The 19009-nt window shown below is 46.4% G+C and overlaps 1 protein-coding gene across 1 annotated transcript; it reads left to right on the top strand.

The window, feature by feature from the left end:
- Nucleotides 1-1383: 1383 nt before the first annotated feature.
- C30H13orf42 (chromosome 30 C13orf42 homolog) lies at nucleotides 1384-18766 on the top strand. The gene is made up of 6 exons (XM_043892078.1): nucleotides 1384-1766; nucleotides 3734-3749; nucleotides 4609-4623; nucleotides 14785-14935; nucleotides 17413-17644; nucleotides 18592-18766. Exons 1-6 carry the CDS (start codon nucleotides 1384-1386, stop codon nucleotides 18764-18766), a joined length of 972 nt encoding a protein of 323 aa, XP_043748013.1.
- The last annotated feature ends 243 nt before the right edge of the window (nucleotides 18767-19009 follow it).

Below are 19009 nucleotides of genomic sequence, written 5' to 3'. Positions count from 1 at the left end.
AATTTTTTGTATCACAGACCTCTTTGAACATCTGATAAAGTCATGAACATTTTCTTCCTCAAAAAGAAAAAAAAAAAAATCCCCTCCCCCCTAGCAAACTAAACCATGCTAAAGTGTATATCCCATAACATTTACTACAATTTCCAGGGGCTCATAGTTTCCTCTAATGCCCATCTTAGCTTAACAAAATGCCTGTGCTGGAGATTTTCAGGCTTCAGTTCTCTGAAGTTTCGGAGAGAAATAGACTGTGTAGAAAAATGAATGCAATAATGATATGTAGCATTTGGCTGGGAAAAATTCTAGAGGTAATCTCCCTGAGATTGTTGGCACTAGTGGTAAAGAATCTGCCTGCCAGTGCAGGAGACCCCAGAGACATGGTTCGCTCCCTGGGTTGGGAAGATCTCCTGGAGTAGGAAGTGACAACCTATTCTAGTATTCTTGCCTGGAAAATTCTGTGGACAGAAGATCCTTGTGGGTTACAGTCCATGGGGTCGCAAAGAGTCAGACACGTCTGAGCACACATACATAGCGAGTCTTATTTAAATGAAAATGTGTTCAAGCCAAAGAAAGCGATTTGCCCCATACATGTGGCCACCCTCAGCTCTCTGAGGCTTTTGTGCAGAAAGTTGTGGTAAGATATCTGAATCCTCCTGTCTCCACAATAGACTGCTATCCGGTAACAGCAGCGAGGTCTCCTTACCGCAGAGTGAGGCACCACCAGGTCGCTGGGATGCTACTCAGAGACCAGCTTCTCAGGGATCTGAGAGCCCCCTGCCAAAGGTCCTGGCTGTGTCCACCCAGGCGCATCTCAGGGGGACTGGATTTTACCTCCAGCAACATGTTATTTTGGCTTAGCGCTGTCTTTACAAAGTAGGGTTTCAGGCATTTTGGCCACGGGGAATTCAGGACCAGGGCCAGCTCAACAGAGGTGGAAACCTAAAAACCCACAGCAAGATCCAGTCAAACCAAGTGAGACCACATCCAGAAATGCAAAAGGGAAAGGAGAGAAAATAGCTGAGCAGGGAAACGCGGCGTCCCACGTTCCCCATCCAGCTGGGACCTTTGATGGAACAGCGAGGAAGGTATTTGCCCCCCGGGGTGCTTCAAGCCAGCCAGGGAGCTTGCTTTTAAAGCTCAGGGCGCTGCTCCCTCAAGTCCTCAGGTGGTTTATGGCATCTCGGTTATTGGATGTGAAAGTTCCCCCCATGAGAGATGCCCGGGTTGCCCGCCTGACCGAGCCCACACTCGCTGGGATTCCGGGACTCAGGGGCCCCGGGGAAGGCAGATGGGGGCAGTCCCGCAGGTTGGCTCCCGCGCCCGCAGCTAGATCAAGTGGCGCCGCGCAGGCAGCTGGAAGGCACCCACAGAGAGAAACCCAGCACCATGCTCAGAAAGCTCCACTCCATCCTTCACTCCGGCCCGCACAGGAAGGCAGAGGTGGCGGAGAGCCCTTACTACCACGGCCCCAGCCCCGCCGTCAGGCTGATCCGCAGCAGCTCCGTGTACGTGGTCGGGGACCACGGCGAGAAGTTCAGCGAGTCCTTAAAGAAATACCGGAGCGCCGGCAGCATGGACACCAGCCTGTACTGCCTGCAGCAGGAGGGGGACCGCGCGTGGATGCTCTCGCGCACCCAGGACTGCCTGCAATACTTACAGGAGCTGCTGGCCTTGCGCAAGAAGTACCTTAGCAGCCTCAACGACCTGAAGCCCAGCCGCGCCCTGGGCGTCTCCTCCACCTCCTCGAAATCCTCCAGGGGCGTAAAGAAGTCTGCCGCCAAAGACATGAAGGTAAGTGCCACCGTGGGCTTCCGTGGTGGCTCAGATGGTAAAGAATTTGCCTGCAATGTAGGAGACCCGGGTTCCATCCCTGGGTCGGGATGATGCCCTGGAGGAGGAAATGGCAACCCACTCCAGTATTCTTGCCTGGAGAATCCCATGGACAGAGGAGCCTGGTGGGCTATAGTCCTTGGGATCAGTCTGACATGGCTGAACAACTAACACTTTTTCAGTTTCTTTGAAGTGCCCCCAAGAAATACTATGGACAAAAGCACTTTTCTAAGAGGCGAGTGGGAACCCTGGTTCATTCAAGCACAGCTCAATTAATCTGCGTGTTCTGGGCACCAGCTCCAAGACCTCAGAGAGTCGCCATGGCCATCTCCCCGGCCTGGGAAGGGTGGCTGGTCCCATGCTGAATTTTTGCGTGGAGGCCTGGGGGTGGGGAGGGACAGTTTCTGGCATCCCCAGAGCAGCCCACAAGGAGGGCTTGGGCTTGGTCTTCAGGCCAACAGTTTGCCTGTCACTTACTGCCCATTTCCTGGGTGAGAGAAGGCTTTTATGACATTTGCGTGACAGCACATCACTTCAACACATCACTTCTCAACAAGTTATTGATGTTGCTTTTATTATTACAATCACATCTGAAAGTCCCCATGAAAAGTGAACATTGGGAGGATTTGCTCTGTCTGTGTGGGGTGCTCAGGTCCTCAGGGGACCCGGTCACAGCCTCAGAGAGAGTCTGTGACTCCAGAAGACTGAACGACTTTACTGGGCACTGGAGTCTTCCTGCCCAGGCAGACCAAGCAGGAAATCAGTGAGGGGAAGGACCTGCATTTTATGGTTTCCCTGGTGGCTCAGACGGTCAAGAATCTGCCTGCAATGAAGAAGACCTGGGTTCGGTCCCTGGGTCGGGAAGATCCCCTGGAGAAGGGAATAGCTACCCATTCCAGTGTTCTTGCCTGGAGAACTCCATGGACAGAGGAGCTCGGTGGACAACAGTCCACGGGGTCGCAAGAGTCAGACGTGACTGCATGACTAACACTTTCACTTGTACTTATCACAGTGTTTGTACACACTATGTTTTTTGGAGGTAATTCCAATAATGCCAGAAGAGAAGGGGGGAGAAAGTCCCTTGGGATCACAGAACAAGCTGAGGCTTGGTGACCAGATTTTGCTAAGACCCAAATCTCACTGTTACTTGTTCCTTTGTTCCCTAAATTTTTTTTTAATGTCTGAAGTTTGAGGCTGTTTCAAATCCCCATCAATCATTCTCCTGAGCTCTAAGGAGTTCAGAGCAGGCCTTTCTGCCCTCTCAGCTCCTACCCCATCCTGGCTGCCTCCCCAGAGTGTCCTGCAGGCCTGCAAGTCCCATTAACACTGACCAACTGGCCTGTTATCAGATCTCTAGGGCTTGGCCTCACCCAGCTGGTTTCAACTGTCTGCATTTTATCCCATGTGGGAGCAGTTTAAATAACCATTTGAACTCTCAAAGTAGGTCAGCGTTGGGGCCCATATGAAGTATCCTACTCTCAGGTGTGGGTACTGATCCTACAGCCAGCCAGTTGTAGATTTGGGGGCCTGACAGCCCTCCTTCGGGGCCACCGCCTCCTTCAGGGCCACCTCCTCCTCTGTGGTCACCTCCAATGACAGAGCGGGTCACCATGGCTTCTGGACTCCTCTCCAGCTGGACTGTCCTGCGGTTCTCAGCTCTGGTTAGATTCCCTCCGGGCACTTTGTGCATGGTGTGTGCTAAGTTGCTTCAGTCATGTCCAATTCTCTGCAACCCCTTGGACTGTAGTCTGCTAGGCTCCTCTGTCCCTGGGATTCTCCAGGCAAGAATACTAGAGTGGGTTGCCATGCCCTCCTCCAGGGGATCTTTCTGACCCAGGGGCCGAAGCCACATCTCTTGGGTCTCTTGCTTTGGCAGGTGGGTCATTTACCACTAGCACCACCTGAGAAGCCCTGTGGTCTCTGTAGCCTTGAAATATTGAGTTTGTTTTGTCCACTTGTGTACTAGGGAGAAAGCTGGGGAGAGAGTGTGAGCACAGCTATAAAAGCATCTTCATAATGAATAGGTACCGCGTCTTCAAATCATTTCAGCAGAAATACTTCCTTACTTCCTAATCATTCTACAGAGGGTCTGAGAGGATTCATATACCAGCAGCATAACATGCCAACAGACATTGGAAAGCTGGGAGAGAAAAAGCATCCGCAGAAAATCAAGATGACTCAAGAAAACATGCAAACCCTACAGCTGGGTTTGGCTTTGCACTTCCTGAGAGCTACAACATAAAAAGAGCAGGACTTATTTCAAAATTCTAACTAAGAGGAAGAACCATACCTATTGCTTAGGGGAATCCAGATTTTTCCCAGTCTTAAATTCTAAACTTTCTCATAGAGGATCTGATACCGGGAACCATGGGTGATGTCATTTGTAATATGCCCTCACTGATATTTTAGTAACAATTCATCAATGAGTGTATTATTCCTTCTTTCCTTCCTTCACTTAACAATACATATTTATTGAGCACATACTATGTGTCAGGAACTCTTCAAGATGCTGCTAAACGAGCCAAAGTTCTTATTCTCATGGATGATCATTCTTGTGGGAAAGGCAGGCAGTGACCCAGAATGCAGATTTCTGGAGGCGATTTCTCAGAGCCTTTGTGGGTGACCACCAAGTTGCACAAGGCATGTGTCCTAGTGAGGACCTCGGGAAGGGATCTGGCTGTGTAACTCCTGCAGGTCCTTTTGGACCCAGTGGAGGATTCAAATGCCAGAGGCATGTGGGTTGGGGGGGAACCACACGCCCTTCCAAAATCTCTGTCAAAGTCGCCTAAAGATGTGGTGCACCCCCTGAGAGAAAAAGCCCGTGAGAAGTTAAAAGCTGTCCTGCTGTGCTTCTCGCTATTTCCCCCCTCATCCCAGCACTTTGGATAGCAAGTTGCTCTCCATCAGCCTGCTTTGGGGTCTGGTCTGGAACAAGACTGGCCTCAGCCTTGGCGTGTTTCCCTCCTCACCTTGTTCCCATGGTAATGTCTTCAAGCTGCCGGAGGTCTCTGGGTTATTTCCCTTCTCTCTTTTCACTCCTCCTCCTAACACATCACTTTCTCTCAAGCTTGGCCTTTTTTTTGAGGGGGTGGTAAAATAAGCATAACACAGTATTTACCATTTTCAACGTGGCATTTCATAGCACCTTAAACGACTGCTTTTCAGTGGCCTCAGATTATGGGTAATGAAGTCTATCACAGTCAATGAATTATGAAATTAAGTGCTTTACTTTGATATAATAGACATTTCTTTTAAAGAAAAATGTGCAACCCTGTGTAATATCAAATGGTTAACTGCCAGACAGAAATCAGAGCTCTTTACCCCAGAGCTTTCTGTAAGCTTTTCCAAATGATCATTTATATAGACCCATGATAATTCAGCCCAAAGACAGTAAGCCCTAATTAACATATTTTTAGAATTCTTTTCGAGAGTAAATTAGTAGAAACTAGAAAATACATTCCTTTAAGAGGTCATGGAGGCTCTAAAAATACTTCATTTAGGAATTAGGAGAATGTTTTTATAAAATGTTTGACAACTCTCTTTTATTTCTTAAAATATAACTCTCTTTAAAATTCTTTAAAAAATTAAAATTTACCAAAAAAATTAAAAGTTACCATTTGAACCATTTTTAAGTGTTCAGTTCCCTGGCATTAAGCATAACGCTGTGTAGCCCACTACTATCCATTCCCAGAAAATTTTCATCAGCCCAGAGACAAAGTCTGGGCCCATTAAGCAGTGACTCCCCATTTTCCCTTTCCCCTCGACTTCTGTATTCTGCTTTCTGTCTCTGTGAGTTTGCCTATTCTAGGAACCTCATATAAATGGAATGGCACAGTACTTGTCTGTCTGTGACTGGCTTCTTTCTCTTAGCATAGTGTTTTCAAGGTTCACCCATGTTGTGAGAACCTCCTTCCTTTTCAACTGTCCATGAGCTTGGGCTTTTTCAAATATTTATTTTTATTTATTTATTTGGCTGCACCAGGTCTTCGTTGCAGCTTGTGGGATCTTTAGTTGCGGTCTGTGGACTCTTAATTGCAGTGCACGGGATCTGGTTTCCTGACCAGGGAGCGAACCCCGGGCCACTGCATTGGGAGTGTGTAGTCTTCACCTCTGAACCACCAGGGAGCTTCGGTTTTGATGGGAGGTGAGGAGGCCAAGTTTGAGATTACACTGATTTTGTCCAGAGTGCTTGTCAGCACTTGGGGGGATTCACTGAGGATTGCTCCCCACGTTTTTAGGGCCAGATGAACAGGTGAACAGCTGGCATCCCTCCGTGAGAACTGAACCCCCAAGGGGACCTGAGTGGACCACAGTGTCTGGGCTACCAAGGAGGCAGTTTGCGGTTGGCTGCAATGCACTCAGGAAACTCTGCCCAGAAGGTTTGGGAGGAAATATTTTCCAAAGCTAAGGTTCCTGGTCACCTACCCCAGTCAGAAGAAATGTCATTATTTCTGTGTGTCATCCAGCTCTGAGCAGCTTGGATTCCCCATATGTCTGCCTGGATAAATGAACCAGCTGTTCAATGTACACCTCTCCCAGCACCAATCCCCTTTCCACCCCCATCCCCCAACTAAAGAAATTCATTTGCTACAAGAATAATTTAAATAGAACCAGGGGAATTCTGGAGAATGCCTGCCAAATGTGATTGATTTTTATTTAAAGTAGTTTTGCTCTGATAATAGATAGCTTTCAGAATAAATTTTCTGTCATTGGCTGTTCAATCCTGGTTCATGAAATAAGACCATGTCAACAGCAAATAGATTTTTTTCCTCCTCTACGGTAGAAAGATCTGAATCCAATTCACCTAAGAAGATTCTAAATAGTCCATCTATAAATGGCATATGGGATGGGAAAGCAGGTCCTGGATTCCCATATACCATGGGGAATAATTTTTCAGTTCTGTTGGGGGGAATTTCTGCAAACATGGTGGTATGAAAGTGCAGGTTTTCTGTGAGCATCAGTTACTGGAGGTCTCTAGTACTGGGCCTGTATCTGGTTGGCAGAGTTAAACGGCAGTAAACATTCAGTATGAACTGCAAAGAATTTCTATGATGCTTGGCAGAGTTCCCCAGAAGATGACAGACAGTAAAATAATGATTGATAAGAGTATCCAATTCCTGCAGCCCCTCTCAGTCAGATCACAAGATGGGTAATTATATCCCCAATCTGTCTTCCGGACACCTGCTCCTTGCTCAGCTTAGAATCAACACCTCTTCCCCCATTTTCCTCTCCACTCCACTCCACTCACCCGGCTGACTTCTTGCCTTTTAACACAGCAGAGAAAGCACTGCCCCAGGAAGCCATTTCTCAGGTCCTCAAGTCTAACACAGCGGATTTCTCCCTTCTTTGGGGTCTGGCCCTTAACTCAGCACTCAGCCCACAGCACTGTAATTGTCTGTTCATTTGCTGTGTCTGCTGCTGGCCACGAGCTCCTTGAATGGAGTCACCATGTCTTATTTATCTTTTTATCTCCAGCTTCTAGTGAAGCTCCAGGTACACTGTAACTCAATAAACAAATAAGCTAAGAAACCCCAGTTGTAATTTAAGAAGAAAACTGAAAGGTTTATGGATGACTTGGAAAAGTAATAGGTCTATGGTTTTCAGTGAATGGAAAATTATCTTTTGTTTTTAATAGAGTAGAATATATTTGGGTGTATTCAGATGAAATGATATCCTAATAGTTAAAGCATCCCATGTGTAATGAATCAGAGTTTACCATCAAAAGGACATTTTTGTTTTTTGGTAAACATTTTTTCTAAGTTATATTTACTCATTAAACAAAATTTATAAAACACAGAAAAGTTGAAGAAAATTGAAATAACTTAGAACCATATCATCCAGAATAATCACTCTAAAATGTTTAAATATATTTTCTTTCAATCATTTATTTCTTGTATGGTTATAGATATGTATAGTAGTGTTGCCAGATAAAATAGAGGATGTCTATTTAAATTTGGATTTCAGATAAATGATGGATTTTTAAAATATAATTATGTCCATATAATATTTGGTATATATTAATACCAAAAATTTATAGCTTATGTAAAATTGAAATTTAACTGCCATTAAGTTTTTTTAGTTCCTGAATTTGGCAACCTTTATGTATGTATATGTATAAATATACTAAATTTGGCATATACCATATACTTTTAAATAATTTATATTTTGGGTTCTTTTCTATCATTAACTTGTTTTTGAAAACTGAAGTTTTAATGGCAAAAATTTAACTCACAATCCTTTAAGCAATTGTTAAACATTATGAATGAATTCATCTTACTCTGTCTATAAAGGCATTTTTTGGACAGTTATTCCTTAGTGTGATTAATAGGTCAAAGGCTAAAAGTCATTCATTTTTAAAGGTTCTTCTACATATTGTTTTCCAGAAATATTTTATAATTTATGCTTTAATCAACAGTGAATTAGAAAGCTCTTATTGCATTTTATCAACACCAAGTAGTGTCATTAATTTCTAAAGTCTATTGATTTAATAGATAAGCAGAATTATCTTATGTACTTTTTTTGAATTATTGCTTGAGCAAAGAATGACCCTCTTGTTTTATCAAACCAATGTGTACTCTTGATTAATGGATTGCCCATTCATGTCTTTATACATTTTTGGCTCTAGCAAATTTTTTTTTTTAATCTATGTGGATTCACATCAAGAATGTGAGCACATTGTCTGCCACATGGTTAAAAATATTTTCTCAGATTTATATATAGTTTAATTTTACTTGACAGTACAATTTTATTTATCATTAAAAATATTACCAGTTTTTATGTAGTTAAATACATCGGCTTTTGTCTTTGATATTTCTTTGTTTCATGCTTAGAAAGCCCTTGTACGTCTCAAGGTCAGTTATATATTTGCCACTTTCCTTTTTTTTTTAATAGTTCCATAAAAACCCCAACCCTCTTATCTATCAGCAATTTATTTTTATGCATAGTAGGAAGTGAGAATCCTAGTCGAAATTTTTCCCAGATAGCAAAGATTCAACACCATTTATTGACAAATCTATCCCTTCTCTCATTGGATTGTAATGTTTCACTTATCATGTGTGAAGAGTTTTATAACTATGCTTCGAGGCTATTAATTCAGTTCTATTAGTTAGGCTTCGCAGAGTTTCCTAAGTGTGAGCAAAAAACATTCACTTACTGTTTTGCTAAAGTGAAAGGATCACGTAGGTGACCTTTAACGGGAGGAGTGGAGGAGGTACCAGGTACTAGCAAAGGAAACGATGGCTTTCAGATGGTGATGCTGGAGAAAAAAGACAGCTGGTAGGACTGTGAGTCTGTAACCTCTAATACCAGACACAGAAGAGGTACAGCTATGCTTCCAAAATGATTGCAACGCTTAGCTATAAGAGGTAATTCCCAGGTTTAGTTACACTATAGTTTGTGACAAACCCTGCCCCTCCTTTTTATCTTTTTGGTCTGATTTTCTCAGCTGTGTTGTCTACATCACTATTTGGTTGTTGTTCAGCTCTGACATGTCTACCAGTAGCTTATCCATTGAAAGTGTGGATGTGGACGTGTGTACATATGTATTTAAATTTCAGTGATTATACCTTTCCCCAAATTGTTTGTCAGATCTATAGTTCTCCTTTTTTTTTTTTTTTTTTTTACTGAAGTATAGTTGACATACAATATTGTGCCAATTTCTGCTGTATAGCAAAGTGACTCAGTAACACACACGTATACGTTCTTTTTAATATTCTTTTCCATTAGGTTTATCACTGGGTATTGAACATAGTTCCCTGTGCTACACCATAGGACCTTGTTGTTTATCCATCCTACATCTAAGTTTCCATCTGCTAACCCCAAACTCCCAGTCCTTCCCACCTCCCCTCCGCCTTGGCAACCATGCATCTGTTCTTTATGTCTGTGAGTCTGTTTGTGGTTTGTAGATAGGTTCCTTTGTGCCATATACAGTTCTTGTTTCTTAAGCTCCCATTCTTTTTATCATGAACCCCTCTTCAATGATGGGTACACATTTCCATAGGTGTTGTGATATAAAAGGGATAAGAATAACATTGGATTTGATCGTAAATAACCATTCCAAGGATGGCAGAAGCAAAGAGGATATATCTGAGCTTTTAAGGTTTATCCTGAAGGGCTTCTTCTGAGAACATTACATTGCTTATGGATAAATTTAAACTGGTTTGCATTTCATTTCACCCTGCTGAATGAGCCAAGGGAAAATGACCTCTCCTGTCCAGCCAGACCAGTTCCACACCTGATCCTGGAAATTTCATCACAATGCATTGACATTTTGATTTCCAGATGTTATTAGCTCAAGGTTGTATTATCAACACTCCATGAAAATAGGGGGTACAGAGTTCTCAGAATTTGTCAAGTTAAATCTAAATGTATAAGTTAGCATCATAAAAACTGTTGGAGAATATAAACATTAGATGTTGGCATGTATACAGCATACATTTATTCATTCAACAGATTACTCTGTGTCAGGCACTGAAATAGGTATCTGACATTCACAGATGGAAAGACAGCCCATGTGCACTGACACGGCCCATAATCTGAAGCGCCCTAATCTCAGCATCTGGCCTGCACCACACTGATGTGTTAAAAGAGAAATGGGGAGGATAACAACAAGAAGGTTGGGAGCTGGGTGTATCCTATAGCCTGTCATGTAGGTAGTGGTTGGCAATGACAGAGAGAGAGTTAGCTGCACAGTCGTGTCTGAGTCTTTGCGATTCCATGGACTGTAGCCCGGCTCCTCTGTCCATGGGATTCTCCAGGCAAGAGTCCTGGAGTGGATTGCCATTTCCTTCTCCAGGGGATCTTCCCGACCGAGGGCTCAAACCCAGGTCTCCTGCACTGCAGGCAGATTCTTTACCAACTGAGCCACTAGGGAAGGCTATGAGTATCTATCCAAAGACAGTCTATCTGTGAGTGTCATTTGCCAAAGCTATCTCACAGACAAGGCTGAGAATCACAAGTCCGTCTATGACATCCCTTATATGCGGTATCTAAAAGGAAATGGTGCAAATGAACTTACTTACAAAACAGAAAGAGACTCACAGACTTGGAGAGCAAACGTGTGGTTGCTGGCGGGAAGGATGGGGGAAGTGATAGGGAGTTTGGGAAGGTCAGGTACACAGTGTATATATTTATATGCTGTATTTAAAATGGATAACCAACGAGGACCTATACCTACTGTATAGCCCATGGAACTTCTCTGCTCAATGTTATGTGGCAGCCCGGATGGGAAGGGGGTTTGGGGTGGGAGGGGATACATGTGTGTGTACGACTGAGTCCCTTCGCTGTTCACTTGAAATGATCAGAGCGTTATTAATCGGCCACACCCCAAAACAAAATGAAAGCTTCAAAACCAAAAAGAATCATGGGCCTGGTGTGTGGCTATGAGGGTTTCATACAACGTTGCTGTCCACATAAACATAGAAAAGCGGTGCCCGTGTCTCTCTGCTTCAGGGTGAAAGCGTCAGAGAGGAGGTGCCATGTGAGGTGGCCCCTGGGGAGGTGAGGGGGGTGGGCCCCGATCAAGAGAAGGCAGGAGGCGGCTCGATGTTTTGTGGTGGTCCTCTTGGCTTTGGGTAGGTTTAGAACCTATCCAACCTGCCCTAACCTCTGACAAAATGTTGCTGCTTACACCTGCATGTTCGTTTTGGAGCATCCAAACCTCTTGGAGACAAATACTGACAGATCCCAGGAGAAAGTAAACAGATTGGAGAAGCTGAAGGACCCAAAGGGCAGGTGAGACCAGGCAGGATGGGAGTGGATGTGCAATACAGAAAAATACACTGCCTTGGGGGACTCAAACATTACAGTGAGAAATACAGTGGAGTTTGGTTTGGAAAAGTACAAGGGTTTCATCTGGGGAAAGTAATCTGAGACCCAGGCTTGTTGTGAAGGAGTCGGACAGGGAGGCTTGGAAAATGATGACCTTAAGGCCACTGAAGTTTGACTGTGAAAGGCAAACTCGAGTGGAGTTGGCAACGCAATACAGATGCTCTCAGAGAAAGCTCGTTGCCCTGGGGCTGCTGGGGCCGAAGGAACACAAGCCCTGTGACACTCGGGCTTGAGCAGGTGCCCCAGAAAGCAGGCGTGTAGCAGTCTTTCCAAAGAAGTAGCTGAAAAATTCTGGGCCAGGAAAAGTCAAAATGGGAAGGAAGGCAATCCACTTCTACTTAAGAGTATTGAGTTCAGAGAGGGAGAACTATTTTGTCTCTCACCCAACGGTGTGAGTGACTGAAGTCTCATTTTGTCCAACCACTGCTTTGTAGATTTTCTGTGATCCTACCCTGAGCCCTAAACCCTGAGCTTCAGTTGATGTAGCTCTTGTGCAAGCCTGAGTTTGAAAAAGGGCCTGAAAAGACCCAGGGAACCTGGACTTGCAGGTTAGCCTCGGTGTCACCAAGCCAGGCTCATCTACCTAATTCACATGAAACCCGAATGCTGAGATGCCAGGGTTTGCAGCAAAGAGAAGGCTTATCCATAAGGCAGCCGAGTGAGGAGAAGGGGGACAAATTCAGATCTGCCTTCAGGAAAGCAAGGGGCTCAGGATATGGGATAAAGAAGCAGGGTGGCCTGGGGCTTTGGGAGCTTGGGGGAAAGTGACTGGAAATAAGGAAAAAGGAGCAATTGTCGTTCTCTGCAGGCGTAGCTAGGGTACCAGCCTCTGCCTGCTCAAAAATGCAGGTGCTTAGCACTGTCTGAGGGACAAAGAGCTGTCTCAGCCACGTCCTGATGGTCAGAGAGGAGCTGGTCAGGTAAGGCGTTCAAGGCAGAGGGACTAGCAAGAGAAAACACAGGGAGCTGCCTCCAGAGATGAGTCTCCCGGTCATCTGACTGTGGGAGGGTGGCCTGGCCCGCTGAGTCCATATAGACTGTCAACCAGCCCCTTAGTTTTCCATCCCAGTCCTTGGTGTTCCTGGTCCTGCCAAATCTGGAACATTTCTGGTTTTGAGGGTCAAATTGTCCCCCTTCTCAAGTGCTTCCAATTCTGCAGCGCGCACCGCCCGATACCCACCCCCCATGGCTCTCTGGAAGGTAAGTTCCTCTGCTCTGTTACAGCAATTCCTCCTCTTCAACTGCTTTCCCTTTACCAGGAACTCCTGGGTATCTCTCTCACTGATGACCTCTCTCTTGTTCTCTTTGTCATTGAGTTTTAACTGCCCCCCCACCCCGCCACCCGCCACTTTCACTTTCATTTGCTCTTTGAATGGGGCAAGATAACTACATATGAACAGTCTTCCACTTTTAACAGAAAAGGTTAAGTATGTTTTGAGGCACTTCAAAAATTTTCTCCAAGAATGCTTCTCACAGATATAAAAGGAAAAAAAAAAATCCACTAGTTAAAGATGCTTTTTGGGAATTAGCTGGTGGTCCAGTGGTTGGGACTCTGTGATTCCACTGCAGGGGACATGGGTTAGATCCTTGGCCAGGGAACTAAGATCCTGCGAGCTGTGGCATGGCCAAAAAAAAAAAAAAAGTCCCCTAGTGGTATAAAATGCATTTTTTGTTGTTCAGTCACTCAGTCATGTCTGACTCTTTGTGACCCCATGGACTGTAGCATGCCAGGCTCCCCTGTCCTCCACTATCTTCCAGAGTTGGCTCAAAAAATGTATATATTTAACCAAAATCTTATGCATGTATAAAGATGTCATCCATTAGTTTCCTAACATGCAAATCTGTGATTAAATCACTTTCATTTTTAATACCATCCCACTTTCAAAAGGGCTTCCCTGATAGCTCAGTTGGTAAAGAATCTGCCTGCAATGCAGGAGACCCCGGTTCGATTCCTGGGTCAGGAAGATCCCCTGGAGAAGGGATAGGCTACCCACTCCAGTATTCTTAGGCTTCCCTTGTGGCTCAGCTAGTAAATAATTCACCTAAAATGCAAGAGACCTGGGTTCGATCCCTGGGTTGGGAAGATCCCCTGGAGAAGGGAAAGGGTACCCGCTCCAGTATTCTGGTCTGAAGAATTCCATGGATGCATCCATGGGGTCACAAAGAGTCCATGGGGTCACAAAGAATCAGACACGACTGATCGACTTTCACTACTTTCACAATGCACACAAAAAATAGAAGAACACTATACTTGGTCCAAAGAGCCCAGGTTAACACCTATTGTCTCTCTTTTTCCTCCCCGAGTTCTCTCACTTCCTACATTCTTTGGGGAGTTTTTTATTAGTTCACATGTTGATACTGTGCCTTTTGTCCTGAGTTCTCCCCCAAAGTCCATTACAGTGCTTGGACTTCCATGATGCCAGTCACTGGTGACTGACGGGGGGGCTGTTGTGAAGACAATGTTGGTGATGAAGAGGAGGGGGAGGAGGAGGAGGATATCCTGAAGGAGAATGGATCAGGACAGAACCTGGAACCTGGTCTGACTTTCAGTAGATTTCTTAAACGCTTTATATTGTATTAATATCTTTGCTTTCACTTTTCAAACAATCATACCCATTTGTCTTCAGTGTATTCCATGATTGAACCCGAATTTGGCCACTTTTCCTACTGACACCTCTTCCGGAGTGTTTTATTTTCAACATATCTCATCCCCTCTTTTCTGCTGTGAGCATCTCATCACTTGCCCCGGGGAACTGGAGAACTGGAACTGGAACTTCCCAATCTCTTAATTGGGCTTATTTGCAGGGGACAGGCCAAAGAAAGACAGATTATTTTGCCTAATGGCAGATAACAGTCCCTGACCAAGACAGAGGCAGATAGACTCACCCTTTCATACCCGCCCCCCCACCCCCTTGAGATAACGGAAAATCCACTGACTATAGCAACTGTGGCTCTGGAGTATCTACCTTCCTTTCAGGGGCACTTCTTCAAATTTGCGTGCAAACCCGCAACGTCACTTAAACATTTAGTTTTAGTAACATTTGGTCCTTTTCAGCATCCCTTGCGGAGGGCGCTCCGAGCTGGCTGGCTCACGCAGCTCTGCCCCTTCCCCCTGCCCTTCACCTCTAGCAGAAACCCACCCCCAAGAAGTACTCCCAGTTCAGCGCGGACGTGGCGGAGGCCATTGCCTTCTTTGACTCCATCATCGCAGAGCTGGATACGGAGAAGTGGCCGCGGGCTGCGGAGGTGGACCTGCAGAATGAAGACGTGGACTTCGATGGTGAGTGCCATCCCTGGGGGTGGGAGGTGGGGGTGGCGTGGGGTCTGTGGGGTGGGCTTCCCCAATAAAGGGGAAACTCTCATCTGCAAGCCAGAGCCTGGCCCTGAGCTTGCTCTATGCCTTGGGGTCCTGGCTTTGGCCTGCCCCACACTGGGGTACCCCCTTTAACCCTTGGCGCCCTGTTTGGACAAAAACTCCTTCTCTGTGGGGCTTCTCTGGTAGCTAGCTGATTAAGAATCTGCCTGCAGTGCAGGAGACCCTGGTTCGATTCCTGGGTTGGGAAGATCCACTGGAGAAGGGATAGGCTACCCACTCCAGTATTCTTGGGTTTCCCTGGTGGCTCAGCTGGTAAAGAATCGGCCAGCAATGCAGGAGACCTGGGTTCCATCACTGGGAGGGGAATCACCTGGAGAAGGGAATGGCTACCCACTCCAGTATTCTGGCCTGGAGAACTCTTTCATGGAAAGAGGAGCCTGGTGGGCTACAGTCCTTGGGGTTGCAAAGAGTTGGACATAATTGAGCATGCATGAACGTAGGTATAGTCCAGGGGGTCACAAAGAGTCAAATACCACTGAGTCTTTCTCTGTGGTCCATTTTTCACAGCTGAGGTGGGGTGGAATTTTTAAGGCTCTGTGAGGGAAAGCAATAGGGCAACAGTTCAAGCAAGGGATGAGGTGGGGAATTGTTAAATGGGTACAGAGTATAAGTTTTGCAAGATGAAAAAGTTGTGGAGACCTGTCACACAATGATGTGAGTATACTCAACTGAATGTACACTACAAGATCCCTCAGAGGGTACATTTTATGTTATGTATCTGTTACCAGAATTGAAAAAAGAAGAAAAGGGAATGAAAGTGAAAGTGAAAGTCGCTCAGTTGCATCTGCCTTTGCAACCCCATGGAATATACAGTCCATGGAATTCTCCAGGTCAGAATACTGGAATGGGTAGCCTTTCCCTTCTCCAGGGGATCTTCCCAACCCAGGGATCGAACTCAGGTCTCCCGCATTGCAGGCTGATTCTTTACCAGCTGAGCCACAAGGGGATAAGGGAATAGACAAATTGTATTTAACCTATATATTTTATATTTGACCAATATATTTGATTATGTAGGTTGGCCCTGGACAGCACTGTTTGCTAGACCTGACTCTGACCCTTTACCATTTGTCACGCCTCTGCACCCTACCCCACCCCCCCAGTGCTCCCTCTGTGGCCCCCACTGGCCACCACTCTGCAAGGGTGTGGAGGGCGGGAGAGTGCCAGGGTGCTTGCTCAAGCCCAGCTTGGATTGTTGGAGAGGGTGGGGTGAGGTTGAAGGTGGTGCTCGTCTCCTCGCCAAGGTGTATCACTGGCTGCCTCCTGATGGAGAGCAGATAACTCCACCACATTCATGAGTTGAGCCCACATCCAGTATTCAACTGTCAGTTTCTTTAATCTTTGATTGGCCCTCAGGGCTTCCCTGGTGGCTCAGTGGTATAGAATCCGCCTGAGATGCAGGAGACTTGCCAGAGATACAGGTTCAATCCCTGGGTCAGGAAGATATCCTAGAGAAGAGGGCATGGCAATGCCCTCTGGTATTCTTGCCTGGGAAGTCCCATGGACAGAGGAGCCTCATGGGCTACAGTCAATGGGGTCGCAAAGAATTGGACGTGACTAAAGCGATTGAGCATGCACATCCATTGAGAACATAAGTGTTATCTTCAGAGTTAAAATTTTTTAATGGAGATGACTTTATGTGTTTTTCTCTAATAACAAGAATAACATATGTTCATTGTGAATCAGTGAGTCAAACAACATACCAAAGTATAAAGAAGAAAGTGAAGCATTTGGCTTGTAATTCTACCACCCAGAGATAATAATCACCATTAACATTTTGGTGTATGTTCTTTCAAAAAGGTTTAAACATAGACTCACTTTATTATTCCTTTTAAACAAAAATAAGAAACTCTTGCCTATTTTTTTCATCCACTCTTTTCCCTTAATTTACAATACATTGAGGGCATTTTTCCAAGTCAGAAAACACAGGTCTATGTGCTTATCTTTAATAGACACACGCCCGAGCATTTTCTCCCTGCCCCGTAATTGCAGAGTTGAATCATTCCCTTTGCTCGGCTCTCTGGGTCTTCCTGGTGGCTCAGACGGTATAGAATCTGCCTGCAAGGCAGGGGACCCGGGCTCGATCCCTGGGTCGGGAAGATCTCCTGGAGAAGGAAATGGCAATCCATTCCAGTATTCTTGCCTGAAGAATTCCACGGACAGAGGAGACTGGTGGGCTGCAGTCCACGGGGTCACAGAGGATTGGACGTGACTGAACGACTAAGCAAGAGCATGCTAGCGTAGCTGGGCCTTCTTAAGCATTTGCTATTTTACGTGTGTGTTTACTGTGAGTTCTCAGCCCCCGTTGCCCCCTCCATGACCTTCTGCTCCCCCTCCTCCCCATGGTGAATTCCCCTTTCCCGGGCCCGGCTTCTGTCTTCCAGTGGCCACCAGCTCCCAGGAGCATAGCCTGCACTCCAACTGGATCCTCAGGGCGCCCCGACGGCGCTCCGAGGACGTCGCGGGGCACACGACAGCCGGCCAGTTCCGGAGGAGCACGGAGCGCCGGACCATCGGCACGCAGAGGAGACTTGAGAGGCACCCCATTTACTTGCCCAAGGCTGTGGAAGGGGCCTTTAGCACTTTGAAATTTAAGCCCAAAGCCTGCAAACAAGAGTAAGTGTTTGGGCCACAGACTGTAACCAAGATGCTCTCATGTCCACTAGACTCTTGGGGGGTGCTTCTTAGGTGCCCTGAACCCCCATCCTGCATGGAAAAATTATTCCCTATTTGGGGGGAGGGCGGTCTTAGTTAAAAATTTTGTAACAGCTTACACTTATATTCTAGCTTGGTTCACGTCTGTCCCCAGCCTTAAATGTCCTTTTAGCTCTGGATCTGCCTCCCTTTCTGGCCCCTCATGCTTTGTCTGTCCTGTCTCACTGTTTCCCCCCAGATGTCACTGATACTCTATGAGCTACAGATCTTTAATGACAGTTTGGGGTTGAAGCAGGCATAGCACCATGAGCGGTCCAACCCTGAACCAATTAGATGGTCCTGCTGTAGAAAGGCATCATCAGGCTGGGGTGAAGGGCTTCTTCCTGGCCGGGTCTGTGCTGACCCTCTTGTCATCATCTCTTGGCCTCTTTCCCTGCAGGTCCTCCTCTCCCAAGATGAGTTTCCATCTCTAACTCGCAAATCCCTGGGACTCACTCCTTCAGAGAGATATGTGCACACTTGCTCTGGCCACCCCAGGCCACTCTGCAGGGAGCTCACCTCTCACAATAGAAGCGCCTGTCTTGGCTCACCCACTTGTTTTCCTTTGTTTCTACAAGAGCCCTCCAACTCTGATGGGTTCAGGGGTTTTCTAAACGGCCTTTTCCCTCCTCCATAATAAAGGACCGTGTACTGGACATATTAAACCAGGACTCAGCCCTAATCTCCCACCCTTCCCCTCCAAGATCAGGTTGCCCCACATCCCTACGATGACACAGCTCTGTCCTCCATGAGTCCCAGCACAAGGGGAGCATCCGACAGGCTCCATCAGGAGGGTAAATCAGAGCATCCTTTCCCTCTGTGACCGGCCAAGCCAAACCTAAGCCCTCTGCCTCATTCCTCCCTTCCAGCCTCGGGAGCTCCAGACAGATCCTCTTCAACTTCTCGGGAGAAGATACGGACTGGGACTCGGAGCTCTTTGCTCTGGAGCCCCCGGTGTCCCCGGGGGAGGACCACCATGAGACAGAGAATCCCCGAGGGCAGTGGCTGCTTCGGGAGCGACTCTGGGAGCGGACGGTGCCCTGACGGCCTCAGCTTGGCAGCCTGGCTCAGGCTGGGTCCCCCAGAAGGAGTCTGCTTTCAGCGAAGCAGCAGGTGTGTGATAGAGTTAAAGATGGGTCAAGTCAGGTCCTTGAACACGCGGCCTGCCGGTGCCCAGTCAGTGCCAAAGACACCCGTGCGGCCCGCGGTAGGGCACTTGGCGGGGCTCTGCTTTCTCTGCGTGGGCAGGTGGCCTGGTCGTTACCACCCTACTGGTCTTTAAGAACA

This window comes from Cervus elaphus, chromosome 30 (assembly GCF_910594005.1).
Source record: "Cervus elaphus chromosome 30, mCerEla1.1, whole genome shotgun sequence".
NCBI lineage: Eukaryota > Metazoa > Chordata > Mammalia > Artiodactyla > Cervidae > Cervus > Cervus elaphus.
The sequence above is the reverse complement of the archived record's forward strand: the minus strand, read 5'-3'. Positions and strand labels throughout refer to the sequence as shown.